General features: G+C 43.1%; 1 protein-coding gene across 2 annotated transcripts; it reads right to left on the reverse strand.

Moving 5' to 3' along the window:
- Window positions 1-4,757: 4,757 nt before the first annotated feature.
- HAO2 (hydroxyacid oxidase 2) lies at window positions 4,758-13,013 on the reverse strand. Of its 2 annotated transcripts, none has more exons than XM_066339088.1 (7): window positions 12,880-13,013; window positions 11,974-12,125; window positions 10,918-11,201; window positions 10,324-10,539; window positions 8,429-8,587; window positions 6,740-6,809; window positions 4,758-5,045 (listed from the first exon to the last, which is right to left on the reverse strand). In XM_066339088.1, the coding sequence occupies exons 1-7, from the start codon at window positions 13,008-13,010 to the stop codon at window positions 4,990-4,992; spliced, it is 1,068 nt and encodes a 355-aa protein (XP_066195185.1). In that variant the 5' UTR covers window positions 13,011-13,013; the 3' UTR covers window positions 4,758-4,989. The 2 variants fall into 2 exon arrangements, with proteins under 2 accessions (XP_066195185.1, XP_066195193.1); XM_066339096.1 differs by having other exon boundaries at window positions 10,324-10,619; window positions 10,905-11,201.
- Between the last annotated feature and the right edge of the window lie 7,322 nt (window positions 13,014-20,335).

A 20,335-nucleotide genomic window follows, 5' to 3' on the forward strand; every position in this document is an offset into this window, starting at 1 on the left:
TGGGTTCCCCCATTTATAATGTGAGTTTCTCACTCTCTCTGTGCAAGATCAGAAACCAGCCCTGGGGATTTTGTATTTGTTCAGTATATTCCAGGCATTTGAAGTGAAGAAATTGTTTAATGTACCATCAAAGCTAAATTCAAGCTGCAGGAGGGAAAGTCTCACCTCTGGAAATGTCTTGTGCAAGAGTACATATTTAAAGCAAGGCTGTTTGTGCCTCTGCAGTGATCTGTATCATTACTGCTTTACATCTCCCACACACAGGGGAAATGTCCAGGTGTTTCTCCCTGGGCTTTCACTCCAGTTCTAGCCAAACTGTTTTGTAGTGTGAGCCCAGGGCAGGGCATTAGCCTGAACCTCCTGATGCCAGCACTGCCCTCCTGGGTCTGTCAGGACACACTGGCTGCAGCTCTATTTTCTCTCTCTCTCACACAGGGATAGGCTGACATCCCTGTTGAAGCAGGATGATAAATAGGGAGCTGCCTTGAGCAACAAGGAAGTTACAAAGTCCAGCAACACAATTAATTAGGCTGAAATCACTGGAAAAAGGATCCCTGATTTGGGGCATAGCTGGAATGTATCTCTATAAATGCTTTGTTTCCATTTGTGCCACTAACTGCTGATCTCCTTGTTTTTAAATTTCCATCATGGGTTTTGTTCACTCATTAAAGAGAGCCCTTGAGAAAAGCTATAGAAGAAGCACCCCCACGCTGTTATTTTTTAGAGCAAAAGTGGGCTTGCAAGTTACAGGAGGAAAGTAAAACCATTTCTGTTGGAGGAGAAAGGTTTCTAGCTGACACAGATGACGAAATTTTGGCAACTGTTTCAATCCCAGTGTCCTCGAAATCCATTCCTTACTCCAACAAAGCTTTAAAAAAAAAATGTTATCAGTGCTTCTTTCCTTGGCTTTTCATAGTCAGGACCTTGACATTGTATATGCTTATCAGAAGCTGCTGCAAATTAATTTTGTTCACTTTGCAAGGAAAAATAACTGCCTGAATCCTGCTGCTCCAAGCACCATTCTCTGTTACAGGGCTTTCTTTTTGCTTTAAAAAAGGGAATAAAATGTTTTTAAGAGGCATTATAAAACCAGACAATACCACATAGCCTCTCAGGATAGAAAACACTCTTGTACACCAAGCTGGCCTATCAGAATGACCAATCTTAGCAGGGGTAGTGCTGATATGAGAATGTGAGTGGTTCATAGGAGGCTACAGGGAGATTTACTGCGGCTGTGCTTTGTCCTCTTAGGTACTATTTGGCCAAATGCTTGGCTTAGTTTGAGGGAATTTCATACATCACTGCATAGCAGTCTTCACCTGAACTGCTGTGTGTGAATATCAGTGGTCAGACAGCAGCAACTTGCTCCATTCCAGCTCAGACCTGCTGGTGCTTCCTGCAGTCTCACCTAGAGACAACATTCTCACCTCTTGTTTCTTGTTGACACTGCTGGTGGGGCTGCTGAATGGCATGACAGATCCTCCTGTGCAGACAAGACCAGCTCTGGTAGTCCCCAAAGGACATGGATGCTGGAATGGGCTCTGTGCCCCAGAATGGCACCAATGAGCAACAAGGCCAAACCAGACCCCTGACCACCAGGAACCACTTGATGAAATCCAGAGTTATTGCACAGGCAGGGGACTTGCAGACTCAAACATAACTGAGCAGCATTTGAAAAGTTAACCAACTGTGCATTCTGTGTCAAGGCATAGACATTTTTTAAACTGTGTTGATATCTTCCTTCTTTTTGACTTCATTGTAAAATGAAGCCACCATAATCTGATATTTTGCTGCAGAATAGACTGCATGACTAAGAGCATTGTTTCAGAAAATAAGAGCTGGTACATTCTGATGAGTGTTGGAGGAATGCTGTACATTGACTAAGTGGAGTGCTTAGTATATGTACAATACACTATGTCCCATTCCAGCCATTCCTGTCCCTGATTTGCTGGCCCAGGAGCAGTTGCTCCTCTGATTTTACTGGTGACAGATACTTTGGGGCAATGACTGCAGGTGTTAGAGAATGTATTTCCCTAGCCTTGTCACAAGGGGACAAAGGGATTGGGAGGGAGTGTAGTAGAGGTGAGAAGACAGAAAGTGAAACAGTGAAGGGAAAATTCCCAGCAGCATTAGGAAAAACTGTATCATGGTACTGGAATGATGATTTGTAATAACACTGCAGGGCATGGAAGTTTTATAGGATAAAATCTACTTCTACAGAGGGCAATGCTGTTTAATTATGGAATCAGGTAAGCTGATTTTGCTATCAACCAGGGTATTCAGAATTAAGAAAGAGAGAATTTGTCCAGAAAGAATTTTAATTTGGGAAAGGAGTTTCTGAAATCTGAGCTGTTTCCTAGATCTATGAGAAATGAAGCAAGGAAAAGCAAAAGCATAGTCATTATTTATCTGGACCTTTTGATTTTATAAATATAGGGTGATTGTGACCAGAAAGACACACACACACACAAAATGCCATGTTTCTTCTGATGTGAAAAATTAATGTGTTTCTTACCACTATAGCCTGTAAGCTCAAAATGCCTACATGCTGGCAGCTCTGGGAGACAGGCTGGACTTTGAGATGTGGATTTACTCCAGGAAAACTTCTGCCCATCAGGGTGGGAGGCACTGTTCCCTCCTGGAAAAATTTCCCTCTCTTCTAGTTATACATTGACAAGAGGGAAAAATACTTAAACAATTTACTTAAATAATTAGCTCCTGGACAACTGTCCTGTATTGGACTGTGAATAAATACAACTTCTCATAGTGGAGAAGACTTGTAAGACACTTCAATCACTTCAAACAAGGTACGAAGAAAACCACCTTAGGAGGCCTCAGTATTTCTGTCTCTTCAAACCTGACAGAGAAAATATCTCCTATTTCAGTAATAGCAAAATAGCAAAGTAGAATGGAGAAAGTGATTGTAAACGTTTCTGACATTATCTCCAAGATCAAAAAGGCCTTCTTGTAGTAGTCTTTGCTGCATTAGACAGCACATGGTTTTGACAATTAATTAGAAACAAACATCTAGTCTCCTTTTCCCTTTACTTTTAGGAAGAACTGTATTTCCTCATCTGAAATTGGTGAGTGATTCATATATTAAAAGGCTGGAGCAATTTGCATCATATGCCAAAGAAAAATGTTTATGTTTGGATCCATTTTGTAGATAAACTACCCTTGTAAGCAGACTGATTCTCTGACCCATCCTCCAGGGATGCTGGGAAGCAGCAGGGTTTGCTTAGTCCTTAACCTACATATTTACAGTCTTCAAGGACAGTTTTTTTGTAAGATTTAACCTTGCTCGAATGTGTATCAGAGATACAATGAACAAGTACATAAAGCAGAACTGGGTGCAGACCATGGGGCATGAAACTTTGGTAGGCATTGGCTCAGGCCTCATCCAGATCATAGAAAACTTCCAATGTCTTGGAAAAACTGGGCTTGTTAAATAGACTCTCATCCTGATTGACCCCTGTGATCTCTCACTTTGGGCTCACTCAACAAATATCTTTGTTTTTCACTCAGGAAATGCTTTCTTGCAGCCTTTCACAGAGATACATGTGTGCCTCTGCAGCTCCATGTAGTTGGTCATGGCAGCACAGTGGTATGGCAGGGTACAGATCTCACATGCAGCTCTTGTTTTATGATTCTGTGATGTCCTCAGATAAAAGCAGAATTTTTTCCAATTAAAGGCAGCCTCTGGACATCTCTGTGCCAACCTCTTCCTACAACAGTGTCAGAGAGGTTGCTCTGGACCTTGCTCAGAGTCTGCCCAGGCAAGCTCCGAGTATCTCTAAAAATCAAGGTTTCACAGACCCTATGTTGTGGTGTCTGACTGCCCTCATGGTGATTTTTTACCCGCTAATTTCTTCTTTGAATTTTCCTCATTGCAACTTGTGCCCATTACCTTTCACCCTTTTACTGCACACATCCAAGAAGTTGGCCTGGATCTTCTCCAAACGAGTAGTAAAAGGCAGGGCTGTGATCCCCCCTCCCCTTGCCTTTAGCCTTCACAGGACTGAGCACTCCCAGTTGTCTCATTCTCTTCTCGGACATCCTTGAAATCCATCAACGTGTGTGATGTGGTGCAATTCCCAAGCCTTATCTGCTGGGCTGTCAGTCCGCCGACAAGGTTTATTGTTACTGGAACACAGAGGAAGGCCCCTGTGTGAAGGTCTCTGGAAGATCCCTGCAGACACTGTTATCTCTGAGAGAAATGAAAGCCTAAACAGGGTGAGCTAACAGGGTTAGCTTCTCCCTTCTGCCTCTTTTGGGCCGATTTAAAGTAGGCTTTATGCAAAAGGTCACCTTTTGGTCCTTTATGCAAAACTACCCACGGCTCCCCTTGCTCATGCCAGGGAAAGGGGATCAGGATACCTGCTGGCTCCAAAGCGGGGTGAGGCTGGGGGTTTGCACCACTGAGGGCTGGCTCTTTGCCCCATAGCTCTGCTCCTTCAGTGCTTTGCATTTAGAAGCAGTGGGCAGGAACTGCCCCCACCTCGACGGGCGGCTGGGGTGTCGGGTAGCTGATTCATCTTGTTTCTCTATCTGTTATGAATACATCCAGGAAAAGCCAAATCTCTGGAAGATAGCAGCCACAACACTTCCTGTCCCAAAGCAGGAGAGGTGTGTGGGTTGGGTTGCAGTGAGACTTGGCAGGACAAGTGCAAAAAGCATTGCACGGGGTTTTCCATGTCTGGCTGTCTGAAGTAGTAGAACTTCAGAGGAAGACCCAACACAGGTAAAGCCATAGAACAGCCAGCTGAAAGCAAATGTATTTAAGCAGGTAACAATTACTCAGACTGTTAAGGAATTCATTGGTCTCGATAAAAGCAGAATGCAGCCTTTGCTAACACAAAGCCTTTTCTAATCTCTTCAGAAGTTTCAGAAGGCCTTCTCAGATAATTATTGCACCTCCTTCTTCATCTTCAGTCTGGCTGGGACCTTAGCTTCACCTGCCTCTGTTTGGTGGGCATGGCAGAAGGCTGATCACAGCTTTGAAAACTGAACCATGTGTGGGCCAATCTCTGAGACGCTGGCACAGCCTGCAATAAATGAAACATTGGTGAGAGAGAAACGTTTGTGGATGAAGCTTGGAAGCCCTGCTCTGAATCACAGTCTTGTACAAGCCAGGTTGGGATAGGCTGGTACTTCAATATCTCCACTCCTCAGTGGCACCTTCATCCTTGAGGTTCAGGACTGGAGTTCCTAGGCAAGAAGAGTTAGAAACATGGAAAAAAAAAATTATAGCAAGCTGAGCAGGGTGCAATCTGATCCAGCCAAGTCAGCACCAAAACACAGAGAAAAGACAGGGGTTGCTGTGTGCCAAATGACCAGAAATGAAGATTTGCATTGCCATTTCATTTGGACAGTTATGGGTGGAGGAGGGGTGCTGGCTGACAGCTGGCTGAACATGAGCCAGCTGTGTACCCAGGTGTGATACAAGCATCCTGGCCTGTGTCAGCAATGGTGTGGGCAGCAGCACCAGGCAGTGATTGCCCCCCTGTACTGGGCACTGGTGAGGCTGCACTTTGAAACCTCTGCTCAGGCGAGGTTTAGATTGGATATTAGGAAAAATCTCTTCACGGGGATTTTATCAAGCGCTGGAATAGGCTGCCAAGGAAGTGATTGAGTCACCAGCTCGAATCTGCTTAAAAGACACATAGACGTGGAGTAGGGGACATGGTTTCATGGTAGAATTGGCAGTGCTGGGTTAACAGTTGGACTTGATGATCTTAAAGGTCTTTTCCCACCTAAAAGATTGTATGACTCAATGAATTTCATAACCTCAGCAAAGGGATCCCAACCTGCTACTCTTGCTGAATTTTGTGCCCTTCTGCATGTAAAGAACTGTAAAAAGTCTGGTGGGGAAAAAAACAAGGAGTCTTTACTGGTTGATAAAGTAAAAAATAAACCCATGCTATGGCCAGCAGGATTTCAGCTCCAGTCTCCCAGTCAGTGTTGCTGTCCACGTGAGTTCTACATGTCATAATATATAGAATATCCTGCATTGGAAGGAACCCACAAAGATCATCAAGTCCGACTTCTGACCCTGCATGGGACACCCCTAGAATCACACCATGTGCCTGAGAGTACTGTCCAAATGCTTCTGGAACTCTGTAAGGCTTGGTGCTCTGACCACTGCCCTGGGGAGCCTGTTTCCAGTGCCCAAGCACCCTCTTGTTCAAGATTAAAACTGGAGCTTGCACTGGGCTCTGCAAATTTTCTGCTGTTGAGGGGGTCAATCAGGGCAGCAGGAGTGAGAAATGCAGAGTGAGAGTAAAAGCTGGGTGGAGACACAAAGGCCTTTAAAACATGTGTAATCACCTACAGACTGTATTCTCTAACACAGAGAGAAAAACTCTGCATCCATTTTTAATGAACTCTTCATACAGAAAAAAAAAATCAGTTGCATTTTACCTTGATGAACACTAATTAAATACTGGAAAACATATGCTGCAATTCCCAGGAGATTCCAAGTTTTGCTTGGCTGTACTTAGCAGTTTTGCATCTCTTTACTTGGGTCACAGAGCTGCTCTAACCTACTCCCTCCACGCAAAGTTCATTGCTGTGACACCTGCCAAATGGTTTCACAGGAAGCAGAGAACCTCAAGTATGGCAGCTAGAACAATCACAGCTCCTGTGGATTCCCTTTTTGTGACCCATCCCTCACACTCCCGATTTTATAGGGTTTCCATGCAGAAACATCGGTAACACCCATTACAAACAAAATACTTACCAGCTAAGGCCATAGACAAGCGAAACTCATCCTGCAGAATTCTCAAGACATCCTGAAGGCCTTCTTCACCCTGCTCCAACAGAGAAAGCAGCCAGGGTAAAAGCAGCACTGGCACAGAGCAGTGCTGCAGGATGCCTGCACACTGACAGCTGGGATAGTCCCTTAAGTCTGTGCCAGTTCCATTATGTCATGCAGATGAATGATTAAAATTACATGATGGATGTGCTCAGTTTATCACAGATTAATTTAGATGCTTTTCCTTTTGGGATACATCTGAACAGGGAAAGAAAACAAAGCTGTTTTTCACTTCTGACATATTGTACTCATCTCTTTTTTTTTTAGCTTTCAGTTTTCCCCCACCAATGGGCTTGCTTTTTAAAATGTCAAACCTTACAATGCTGACAGGTTTAAATGAAATAATGAGAGTTTTATATATGTTACCGCTCCAGAAATTGTACTTTACTCAAATACTGGACTGAATCTTTAAAACATAATAGACTATGTGTTTTTCTCTGTGTGTCACCAAGAAACTCAAAAGCCAATAAAATGTATAAAAGATTTTGATCTTACTATAAAATACTGGAGAATTTTAATAGTTTTTTCTCTTAAATTTTCTTTTTATGTCTTGCAATAATGAATGCTTTGGGTGCAGATATTAGCAGTTGTTCATGTCCTTCCTGTATTGTGTTTTGGTAATGCCACTGAGATACATCTTCAGGTATACTCTATGGAATAGAATACCAAAGCACAACTGAACCCCCTAAAACCCATCTCCTTTCTGTTTCCATTGTGGAAAAAGTGCAGGCAACTCACAGGAACACATTTTTCATCTTAGGCCCTTTTTTGATGTTTACTGGCAAAAGAAACAGTACTTCAAACTCTTACAGGTTTTTCCAGGAGATTCAGGTGATTTCTTGCTCAAAGCCTTACTACTGGAGTAGTAAGGAAAGGAAATGTGTCTAGACCATTAAAAAAAGTATCTTTTCTTCTAGAGAAAAGTTTTGAAAAATTCCATCCAGAATGCAAAAAGCAAAAAAAAGCAAAAAACCCCAACCGGTATAATAACATTTTAATTTTAAGTATATTATGTTTACCTCTTGCATCAGAGGCATTCTGAATCATAGAAATATGCCTAGAGTTGAGCAAAGCTGGAACTGAAATAGCAGTGGAAAGTCCATGCACCTCCAGCATGCTTAGCCTTGCCCAAAATGTTTCAGCCATCTGTGGGATGGAGTTCTATATGTATTTCCAAAGAATTCATAGCACTACTGTGAAATTGTTCTACCAAAACCATGTATTGCTCCCAAGTATTTGCTGAAAGCAAATAAAATTGTCAGACTCATCTTTCTGGCAAATAAGACCAGCTCAAGTTTTCAAAAGCACTGATGGTCCTGAGTCCTAAAAATATTTTAGCACCAAACTGCAACAACAAGAAATCAGGTACTACAAAACAATGCCATCACCTTCAAAATACCACTGTTCAAAATCCCAGGAACTTACGAAATTCAGTGGTATTTTTAAATCAGAGGAAATGTCAAGGTTTCATTCAATTTGAGGTGATTCCACTTCAAATTCAGCAAAATAAAATTTAAAAATATATTCTCCGCCAGTGAAAACTGTGTGACTTCAGTTGCAGGACTGCTGGAAAGTGTGAGAATCAGGCTGGTGAACTCAGAGCTCCTTACTCACCCTGTAAGCCAGGCCCCATAAAGCTGGTCTTCCAATAAAGACGCATTTTGCTCCCAGTGCCAATGCTTTTAACACGTCGCTTCCTTTTCGTATTCCACCATCCACATAAACTTCGACTCTGCCTCGCACTGCCTCCACAACCTCAACCAGAGCATCAATCTGAAAAGAAGGAGCCAGTCTCACCTTGAGGGCAGTTCTGATTCGAAGAGAAGGAGAATATATTCCAAAGAGACAGGCAGGGATGCAGTGTTTTAGTAGGATACCTTCTCGAAACGAAACGTGACAATGCATCACAAATAGCTCAGCACCAGGAGCTGCAGAAAAAACGTGCAGCTCCCTGTTCTGTTTTCCAGATACTTAATGCCATTTTCCAGTGCTTTGCTTATGCTGATATTCTTTGCTATCACTTTAGATGAGTGAAAAAGTAACATTTTCACTAGGTTTATGAAAGATTTTAAATATAAATTTCAATGGGAATTATATTTTACTTTCATTTGAGACAATGATGAATAATACAGCTGTTTGCAAAAATGGCTGATGTCAAACCTCTACTGCTCAAACTACCTTGCCTTACATTTCAACTTAATCCTGGTGACCACCTGTCGAGTGCCTCCCTCTAACGCATCTGTAAAGGGGTTAATTTGCTGTGTATCACAGTCAATCATTTCCTCCAGGTTAAGTATCCTGATTCCTTAAGGTCTTTTCTGAAGAGTTCAGCATGGAGTAGAGCCTTGGATGTTATTGCAGGGCAACACCACACAGAGAGACTGGCTCTGGCCCCAGAGGCAGTACAACCAGGAGCAGGACATTGCACTGGACATAATTAACTCTCTTTCAGAGCAAAACCAAAGAGTTCTTTTCTGCAGTGTCTTATACATTTTGCCTTCTTCTTTCTTTTTTTTTTTTTTTTCTGGATTTCAAACTGGAAACCTTCAGGATGAAAATTTCTAGGACTAGCTCAGCAAGAGCCAGGCTTGGTATCAGAAGAATAGCAGAGCCCAATGAGGCATCTACTGCCTTGTCTGCGTATGCAAAACTACTTTTAGGGTAAAAGAACAGTTTATTGTGGATGCCATTTCTGTTATTCTGTTATTATGCCTTTAGCACTGAGTTTATTAATTTTTTTATCCATTATTGTCAGCCTTGACGTAGAATAGAAGAGAATTCCCTGGTACCTATTTTTATTTAACAAAAGAAAACCAAGAAAAGAAAGTTCATAAGATACTGTGCAATGCAGAACTGTAAAATAAGAGCAATTGGAAAAACTGACAGAAGCCAAATTAAGCCAGTGAAATACACACATGTCCAAACAATGCATGATTTCTCTGTAGAAATTAAAAAGCAGGAGAATTTTTCTCCAGATAAGTTATCCTTTTTCTGGCTCACATAAGTCAATAAATTCCCACTTAGACTTGAGCTTGTAAATACGCAAGCAGACATCTCACTAAATCTGGCTGCATTGTTTTGCATGTTTTGACAGATGTGAACAATGAGAATACATTACGCTCTCATTTGTACAATTTTGGTTCCAGATCTTTGTTTTCTTTTTGCTGCTGTGCGCAAAGAGTACGAGTGCACTGCACCAGCTAATGGAGACACAGGTAGGAACACTTCCTGACCTTTCCAGTGGTTTATCTGCACTTATGTGGGTTCTGTGGCACTTACAGAACCCTCCCAAGAAGCTGAGGAAATACTTCAGGGGGTAGCCCCCATGGCAAGGCACGGATCTCACCAGTTTAAAGGTCAAGTAGATCTGCACACACATCCATGGCGACTGGACAAAGTCAAGTCCACCAGAAGTGTACACACAAACCTGGGCATAGAGATACCCAGGTTAATGCAAATGTGCAAGACCGTAAAGAGGGAAAATGTGGGACATCCATTTTCTCACTTACAGTGGCAGGTCCTTCATCCAGTTGCCTTCCACCATGATTGGACACAATAATTGCCTGAACTCCATGTCTCACTGCCAGCTCTGCATCTTCTCTTGTCAGGATGCCTTTGATGATGATGGGCAGGTGTGTCAGGCTCCGCAGCCAGTAGATGTCGTTCCAGGTGACCGAAGGGTCCAAACTGTTGGGTGGCAGCCCGTACTCAGAGCAGTCATCTCCCTGCAGCCAAAATGAAACAGCAAAAGGAAAACTCATCTGAGCTGCAACAATGCACAGGTCCCTTGGTGTTTGTCCTTGCCCTAGAAGAGATTAATCAAATTTGCCAATAGACATGTTCATCAGCTCCAGAAATGTCACATGTCTCTGGAGGAGAATAATTACAATGTGGGTGGAGATCAGTGTCTCTAAGGCAGCTGGATGGGGATTCTGAAGACAGAACCCAGTCTGGCAGGAGGTCAAGCCAGGATGCTGCAGAACCAGCAGGGGAGAAGATACGCCCCGGTACAGCCGATGCCAAGGCAGCAGTTACCCAGTGGTTTTTGTCTCATGTGGTACACATCAGCGCAGTGATCGAAAGCAAGGGCTCATTTTACAAACCTCAAAGGCTCCTTCCAAGTTCTTCACTTTCATGTGGGGAGGGAGGCGGAAGCCGTTGCGGACATCGTCGCGTCTCTTGCCGGTGTAGGGCAGATCCGCGGTGAGGACGAGGCCCCGGAAGCCCAGGGCCTCCGCCCGCCGCACCAGCTGCTGGGAAGCCGCCCGGTTGCGGTGGATGTAGAGCTGGAACCAGCGGAGGCCCCCGGGCGCGGCTCTGGAGATCTCCTCCAGCGTGCAGGTGGAGTAGGTGCTGGCAACGTAGCAGGTGCTCATTGCTCTGGCGGCTTGGGAGGCATTGGAAAGGAATCAGAAACAAAGGCATTCGAAGGGTCTTGCCAGACATCAGATACAAAACCACGCACTGTTGGCAGAGACCACCCCAGCTCCTGATTTCATGTGTATCCTACAAAGCACAGGGCAGCTACACCCCAGGATTAACAATGACCACATTTACCATGCACTCCGGTTAGTTCATGGATAATGAAGCAGAAAAGGGAGAGGTAATTAACCAAGCTGGGCTTTCATTTAACATCTACATTTTTAGAAAAAGTGTGAATTTTATCTTTATGACTGAGTCCTCTCAGGAATGTGCTGTTAAATCTACTCAGTGTACACAGAAGAAAAAACATTTCTAGGGGTCAGGTCTCCAAACTCACCACATAATTTGTGAAAAGCGGATATCTTTTTCTCCAAGGGACACATTTCTTAACCACTAACAAGGAATTCACAGTCTGAGTCCCATCCACCACTTTTATAACCCATCTAGAGACCCCAGGACTGAAAACCTTATGTGGTTTTTGGTGTGAGTCAGAAATGTGCCCACTGCCCTTGTCTTCAGTTTGCAGCAGACTCCAGGGGGTTGATCTTGTATGGTGGTAGCTGGAGAAGAAGAGCAACATCTATACAGCTTCCTATGCAGGCTGTCAGAAAGTGGGAATGGAGTTTGCCCCCTCAAGCCTCAAAATTTTCTCAGTCACACTTCAAATCATCCTAACAGCTCCTTGAGGCATTCCTACAACCTCTTTTTTGCTACATGTCACCAGAGCAGAAGAATACCTCTGGCTGTGCTTTTCTCTCCATCAGGCCAAGCTAGCTGGTGGAAGCCTGTAGGGGCGATTCCTACAGGAAAGCTGATTTCAGAACCCAGGATTTTGGTCCTGATGTCCACCACAGATACGTCCCGCAGCATACGTGGCCGGAAACGAATTCTGTAAGGCAAAAAACCCCCTTCAGGATAGTAGATGTTCAGTGAGTTTTCTGAAGTTTCATGGAAACCAGGTCTTCGGTCATCAATTGCAAAGCAGGAATCTGAGCCAGTGAAGAAAACAGCAAATAATAAAATTGTAATAAAAGAAAATATAACAAAGGCCCTTTGTCCTTTCTGTTTGCTTTTAGAGGCCAATTCAGCCAGCAGTTCAGTCACTTCCACTTTTCATTAATCCTGCTTTACTGGCCACAGTATGTAATTTCTGCATCTCCCACCTCAGCTCACCATATCTTGTTCTCCCACTGTCCTTCCCCAGGCTTCTCCTACTTGCAGCTATGCTGGGTCCTTCTGCTTCACCATTTGTGTATCTGTTCTCTCTGTACAGTGTGCCCGCCCTCAGGCTTCACAGCATGTTCCCCAAATCCCACCTGACTTGCACATAGGCTTCCTGCTGTTCACCAAGAGCTCCCTGTTGCATTTCATTCTATCAGAGCTACTCACTCCCTTTCCTGTAATGCCCATCCTACCCTAGCACCTGCCTGTACCCTCAGCATCCCTAAAGCCTCATACAACCCGTATCATACTCAGTCTGACACCAGAGCATACAGTACATGTCGCTCAGGTTTTGCATTTAGCCTGGGGACCCTCTGGAAAGGAGAAGGTTTTAGGTGTCTTTGCTTGTCAAGTCCAAACACTTGTACAAGAACAGTTTAAAAGGTCCCAGCACAACCCCCTTCATTTCCTTCTCACATTACCTCTTATATGCCAGGATGTTTTCATCTCGTGTGGTACAGTCGTCTGCTCCAGCTGCAAAATAATCCCAAGCAATCTTGGGTAAATACTTCTTAGCATAAGCTTCGAAGTCAGAAAGACACACCATAGCCATTGCTGAGAGGTGTTGGTAACCTTGAAGAAATGAATAACATGGAGGAGAAATTAGATCCCTGAACTGTCATTCTCTCTTCCAAGGGCTCTCATATCACTGAATGTAAAACTTGGAGCCATCTGTTTTATAGAAGAGCTGCTGAGGGTTGTCTCGGTCTATCTTGCACACCGGTCTATGAATCCTCTACCCCAGTATGAGGAAAACTTGCAGATGCAGCCTGAGAGTAGGAGGAAGTTTGCGTCTCTGTGCTTTTCTTCATTCTGTTTTAAACAGGAGCCTGGAGAGGACATTTTAGGTACTTTGCTATTTCAATTGTGTAACTCTGTCCTAAGTTCCATCTTAAAACAAGCTGCGTTATTTGTTCCACTAATTTTGCTCAAAGGTTGTCCAAGAATGTCATTTGTTAGATTACCCCTAAGGATGGCTCCATGACTGAACAATTAGTTATGGAGCACAATGATGAAATTCAAGATCATGAAATCTGGAAACAAGTAAATATAGTCTACATCTAACCTGCTCCAGCATGGACACACTGCAAAACTATGTCCACACCCTGAGAGCAAGTCACTTGGAAAAAACAAAACAAAACATTTTCTATAGATCTTCCTTTCTCTTCTGTAACAAATATCATCTGGGTGTTTGCATTACATGCTGGAGCACTGATATATACTATAAAAGGAACATACAGAATTTGGACAAACCATGAGAAAACACTGGCAAAGAACAAATTCCACAATATGAAACATGTTTCTCAGAACTAAGCTCAGCCTTTCAGGGAATGGAAGTGAAGCTGTGTGACCCAGATGTCTAATCAAACCAACATAAATGCTGCCCAGAAAATGCCTGCACTTACATACTTTTGAAGTAGCAAGAACTGAAAGCTATGCAAATTAATGTTTTGGCAAACCATGGCCGTGTGTACAGAAACATGTACAAAACACAGACAAAGTCAATTTTCTAAATTGTTTGTTGCAATTACTTCTGCAGTCCTGATTAAAACAGGTATTTACTGAGGTATGTGGAAACATGAAATTTTAAAACAGCTGTGGCTCAGTCTGACTTCTCTAAAAAATGTACAGGAAGAAGTAACTATCCCAATTTTTAGGATTAACCTCCCACTGCAGATTAGCAAGAGTTGCAAGCTTAACCAAAATCAGCCCCATGTGTCCCATGTTGGTCACTTTTGACACAGATAAACACACAGGTTATGTACACAGAAACAACCTGTCAAACTGCAGGCACCCTGCTTCTCACTGACAGAAGTACCTGTGTTTGCATTTGAAAATCAGGACTCACAAGAGTCTGCTTGTAAAGAGCCCAAGATGAGGAACTCCTTGGAAGAGGAAGAAGAAATGCAACTGATTTCTTCAGTATTGTTCTGTCTACTCTGACAGGCACTAAGTAGCAGGGGGTGCAAGTATCCCAAGCCTGCTTTCTCTGACTTCAAGAACTATGCTGATAGCAGAAGTCTTCATATATACACTGAGACATTCATTAAACCATCTACACAACTTTGGCTTTTCTAACTTTTAGAAAGGTCAAAATCATCAAGCACAGTAAGACAAAGCAGGTCCTGTCATGGCAGAATAAACAGGAATTTTAAACAACCCAGATCCAATCCTGTCTTCCAATTCACACCTCAGTTCGGACTTACTTACTTTGGGATTTCAGGGAAAGCTGCAGGGGGTGAGAGCCTCTCCTTCAAGTCGTAAACAGGATTTTGAGAAACTCTTTTCACTGAGTAGCTTCTGTTTCTTCTGCAGTCAATGAGCAACCACCAGAGAGTAAAGCTCAATCCTGTGGTAAACTTTGTACTGTTTGTAGAACACTAACTATGTTTTGCTATCAAGAGATTAAAAATCCCTTCTAAAAACATGCATCACCTCATCAGTGTTGTGGTTGCTTGGGACAGAGCCCTGTAGCCGAGCTCTTTGGCAGTGGCTGAGGGCTGTGCATTCACTTAGGCAAGCAACAGTATTTCAGGGGTTTTAATGAACCTCTAAACTGTTGGTAACTTGCTGATTCATCCTCCCATATTGGTGATTCACAGACAGTGTGGGTAGCTACAGCTCCCAGCTACAAAGCCTGGACTCCTTTACTAGCACATGGGAGATGCTTTTTGCTTCCTGCAGTGTATAAACAACTAAAATAATAAAAAAACTAGAATGTCTTCTGCCATTTTTAATGGCCTGTAAGTGCTCCCATCAGGACTGAGGTACCAAGAAATTTATGACGTCGATTTAAATTTCCAATATATGAAAAATAAACACTGGACAGTTTTATTTAGCCTTTGGCTTCTTTTTGCCTTTAGGGTTCATGCCTTCAACATTTCCATGCAATATAAGGACCTGAAGTTTTGATTTTTGCTAACTGGGACATGAGATATTACTGTGGCAGGTGCAGAAGGCAAGGCAGAAACTTTTTAAAACTTCCCCAAAGTATTGTTGGCCTCCCAGCTCAAGCGGCCCAGGTGGGGCAGTGAATGAACTACTGTGCTGGGAAAAAGCTGGAAGCTGAACAGAGCTGCAGCCTCATGACCAGGCATGAGCTGGCTGGTCTGGTCCAGGAGTGCAAACCTGTCATTCGTGACAGCAGAAATTGTAGGTCACTGACAACATTTGTGCAGCTGTAGTGAACACCTATTCTTTCTGTTAGATGCATTCACAAGACCCTGCCCAAATTCAACCAGACGTGGTCATCTCTACTACTATCTTTTGAAACTTCTTTAAATTCAGCCTTCAGAGCTCATTATCTGCTGACAACACTGTGGGACTGGCTTCTGGCATGGATAGCTGTGGATACAAGTGTTGTGAACTAGACAAGGTGTGCACAATGAGCCCACAAGCTCCTTGGTTTGCTTCCCTGCCCTGGATGAGCCGTGTGGCAGACGGCCTTCAGGTCACTTCTGAAGAGAGGAGCAAAGTGCCCTCTCTGTGTGCTCATAGCCCAGTGCATCCCTGGGAAGGCAAGGAAAATCCTGCCCTCATTCTTCCTCCACTAGATGTCAGCTTTGGGTCATATATATATCGATATTGGTAAAAGCAATAAAAAGAACTGAGTACTTGCTGGTCTTCAAAGCACTATGGCCTTAAAACCACTATGGTCACATCACCAGAGTACTGCTAATATGCTTGGAAATCTTCACTCCCTGTGCCTTATTTTTAACATTTTCTGGTGCACAGCACAGCAATAAATGTAGCTACATCTGGTCTGGCCTGATCTTTGTTTCAGCCTACAAATTGTCTGCAGGGTTCTCTGTCATATTTCTCATTATGCTGATCTCAGTACTTCCCTGCTGTAGGGATGCACATTGCAGCCAATTCAGCAAACCATAACGTTTATGCTTTCATGATTATCATAATTTTACATGAATTAAAAATAGTCTGTGACTACTGTATTTTGGATCAGCAGAGGGGAAAAATCTCTGTGTTTATGCTGTGGCTTTTAAGAGGCTGTACTTTGCATCTAGATTTCTTCTTTCAGAAATGGACTCAATTCAAAGTAGCAGTGACTTCTTGTTCTGAAAGTGGTATTTTTTCTGATAACAGTAATACTCCTGATTTAGCTGTGAAGCTGTATCCTGAAGAAATCTAAATTTGCCACAGAGATAGCATCTTTTATTATAACCCCTGTATATACTTGAAAAAAGCAGACAAGTTTTAAAATCCTGGAGCCTTTTCATTGGAGTATGAACCTTGAAAACCTTGAAAAGACTCTCTAAAAACTTTGCTGGAAACCTAGCTGTCATCTTTGGCAAACTAAAGAAAATAGCATAGGAAATAATTACACATCTGGTCCACCCATGCAGGTAGAATGTCAAGCAGTCAACAGCCAAAGCTCGATTTTTGCACAGGTCTGTGTAGCTGGGCTTTTGCAGCTGCTTACTTTTCAATGCTAACATAGTCAAAGGCTCGTGACTGTCCAAACACAAAGATCCTCTGTAAATCTGTGCTCCAGTTCCTGTTACAGTCACAATGCTCCTTCCTCCAGTTGGTTGTATTTGTTTGCTTTTCACAGATGGCAAATCACCGTGGGTCAAGCTGACATCTCTCCCTGATGCATCCATTAGTTCTCAGTTCAGCCTGGGACTTTAAAAAACTTTGGTGAAGAATCTGGTGAACTTCAAGCAATGTAAATAATTCAGATCACATAACAGTTTGCACACAGTCACCACTGTTTCTCTTTATCAGATGTCTTTCTTGGGCATATGCCTCAAGTTCAGGAAGAAAATGCTTTCTTCTTGCATGTCAGTCCTGCAAGAAAGTTTTTCCCAAATTGAACACTTAAATAGCCATTCCTCTGTTACAGGTGTAGAGGGCAACAAATCTTATATTTAATGTTGCCTAACAGTTTTGATTATAAGATCTGGTTTTTGGTTGGTTTTAATTTTTTCATATTTCAATCATTCAAGGCTGAAATTTTCCATCCTTGTTCTCTGTGTGGGCTGAATTTTATTTGGGGAACATTTCACTGAAAGTTGGTCAGCAACTTCCAAGAATGAAGTTAGTGAAAAATATGGTTGGCTCATGCTGAAAATGTCTTACAGTGGTTTCACTGCAGTTCAGTCCTTCATGCAGGGGCTTGAAATTAGTGGGGCTTGATCCCTAGAGACATCAGCCTGTACTTGGTGGCCATATGAAAATCCTGTCAGATCTGACCTAGCTGTAAATCACTGCTTTCCACTTGCACATGGTCTGCAGAGCTTGTCTGAAATCCAGATGTTATCTTTGCTGAAGACTTGCCTAGTGCAGAGCATTCTTCTGCCATAGGAGCTCAGCCCCAAATATGAGGAGAGGGAAGAGAGCTGTGGCTCACTTTCCCTCACCCTGTGCCACCCAGAGCTGGATGCAGCCTTAAACAGCACTGAAGGGGAGGAGGAAGAGAAAAATAATAGCTCAGAAAAGAGCCTACAGGACAGCATCCAGAGACACGCAGGGACAGATATGGAGAGGCAACAAAGTCAGAGATAGATCGGGGGGAGCAAAACAGGCAGGGATATCCTGGGATGGCAGGGTTTCAGGAGGGTAGAAGGATCAAGAGAAGGGGATAAATTTGGGAAAGAGGCAGAAGAGGACAGCCTGTGACATTTTTCTAGGGTTCTAGGAGACTACCAAGTATTTGGCTGTTCTTTCTGCAAAAACCTTTGCCTCCAAAAACCAGAAGAGAACTTGATTTACACTCAGCATTCATCTGAATTTTTTGTGGTATCCTTTCTTTCATCTCATCCTTACAATTTCTTTTTTAATTCCTCCTTTCCCACCCCCCACAAAAAACCCAAAAGAATTCAGAAGCATGCTTCTGTGTCCTACTGTAGAAGTCTGTTCCATTGTATTTCTTCCGATGAGGAAGATCTGGAGTGCTTTATGGTATTGAAGAGAGAATGCAGTCTTTTCTCCTGGTTACTTCTCTTCATAAAAGACCTAGAGCTCTAAAGTTTGACCCCAGAAATGCTTGTATAAGTCCAATAGGCTAGGAGGAAAGATCACATCAGTGTTTGATGCAGGAGACCCAGCTGGACCATATGAGGAGATATGACCTGCAGGTAGTAGAGAGGGTGTGTGCAAGCAGAGTCACAGCTGAGCAGACCCCAACAAAACATAAAACCCCTTGAATTTCAGAGAGCAGATGCAGAGTCATTGAACTATTGCTGGGAAATGCTGAAGGAGGGAGGACAATGACTCTGTATATTCTCAGTACGAAAACAAACAGCACCCCTCAGGTACGTATCTAAGACTACTCTCAGTCAAAGGACTCCGCAAATAAGTACAACTTATAGCCTTTATGAAAAATAGGGGTGAAGTGTGAGATGAGCAAGAACAGAGTTGGGGAGGAAAGTCTACAGAAGCAGTTTCCCAGAACACCCTTTGGTTCTCACCAGCTGCTGCCAAAGCTGTCTTCGAAGACGTTGAGCTCACAGAGGGTGGAGCAGCAGAGGAGCTCAGACATGACTCACCTTTTTCCCCTTGACTTCCATGGACAGCTGTCCTTCTTTAAGCTAGGGAGTCAGAGGCAGCTGGATATGACATTAATCATGATATACCCTTATGTAGGTTAAGCTATGGATTGTTTTAGCCATAGCCTTACCTGGCCTGCTGTGGCCTTCCTTGCCTTGCTTTTAAAGTACCGTGGTGCTGGCAGTGAAAGTAGTAGCTGGCTTAAATCCACAGAGGACACTAAAAACAGAAATAAGGGGTACCTGGGACCTGCCCCTATCTGAGTCAAGGAGCACTCTGCTCTTGATGTCCCCCTTCCATTTTATCAGCTGGAAAAAGTCCTGTTAGCTTTTATTTGCAGCGGGAGTGATCCTGCTATGAGCAGCACCATTTGGGAATCAGTGAGGACTAAGTCTTCGTCAGTCACTGGATAATATGCACAGCAGGATAGAAAAGTAGGCTGGAGAGGAGAAGCCATCTAGTCCACTCTCGTTCCTGAATTCAGAATTAGCTGCACTTGTGCCTGTCTCCAGCCATGGAGCCACTTCCTCCAAAGAAAACCAGTTTCATCAATTGATGATACAAGGAAAATTTCCCGATGTTTCATCTGGATCTCCCTTCCTGTAATTTCAGTTATTTTCCAGCTATAATGGGCGCAAAAAAGATTCAGTCCCTTTCATTTTATGTCTATTTTTAAAATATTTAAAGTTCATTGATGGGACACCACCTCTATTGTCTCTTTTCTAAACCAAGTTATGCAAATTCCTTTGGCTTTTCATCACAAGCCATATTTTCTAGACTTCTGGTCCTCCCAAATTCTGTTCTCTGACTCTCCAGCTGTTCAACATCCCCTTTAATTAAAGCACCAGGAACTGGACATGATCTTCCAGCTGAGTCCTCTCCTGGCCCTCATATGGAACAAAGGAGACAGATTTTGCCAGCACTACTGTTTATTCAGCTGTGATGATAGATAGCATTTTTGTGTTCATTACTCAGCAGTGTGTTCCTTACTTATTTCTTCAGATGTGCCATTCTATTCTGAGATGAAGAAAGGAGACAAACACTTTCGTTCATCTCTTCAAAACAAAGAAGTAGTCTCACCTCTTCTTCAACTCAGACGAAAGTCAGGCTAAGGGTAATAGAATTCTCAAATCTCAGAGATCAACCACCTAGCAAAGAACTCTCATTTTTTGCTAAAAATGTTGAGAGGTGGCAGATGATATAGAAAGACTCCATCCCAAATACATGACAGAGACACCCTAATACATCCAGGGAGTCACCTCAGAGAAAAATAGACAGAGAAAATTGATGTGGTATAAAAGGAGGCCTTTGAGAAACAGTGTCAAGAAGGATATCGTGAAAGATCCACCTCAGCCTTGAGATTTTGTGGTG

The sequence above is a fragment of the Sylvia atricapilla genome, chromosome 2 (genome assembly GCF_009819655.1).
Source record: "Sylvia atricapilla isolate bSylAtr1 chromosome 2, bSylAtr1.pri, whole genome shotgun sequence".
Taxonomy (NCBI): Eukaryota; Metazoa; Chordata; class Aves; order Passeriformes; family Sylviidae; genus Sylvia; species Sylvia atricapilla.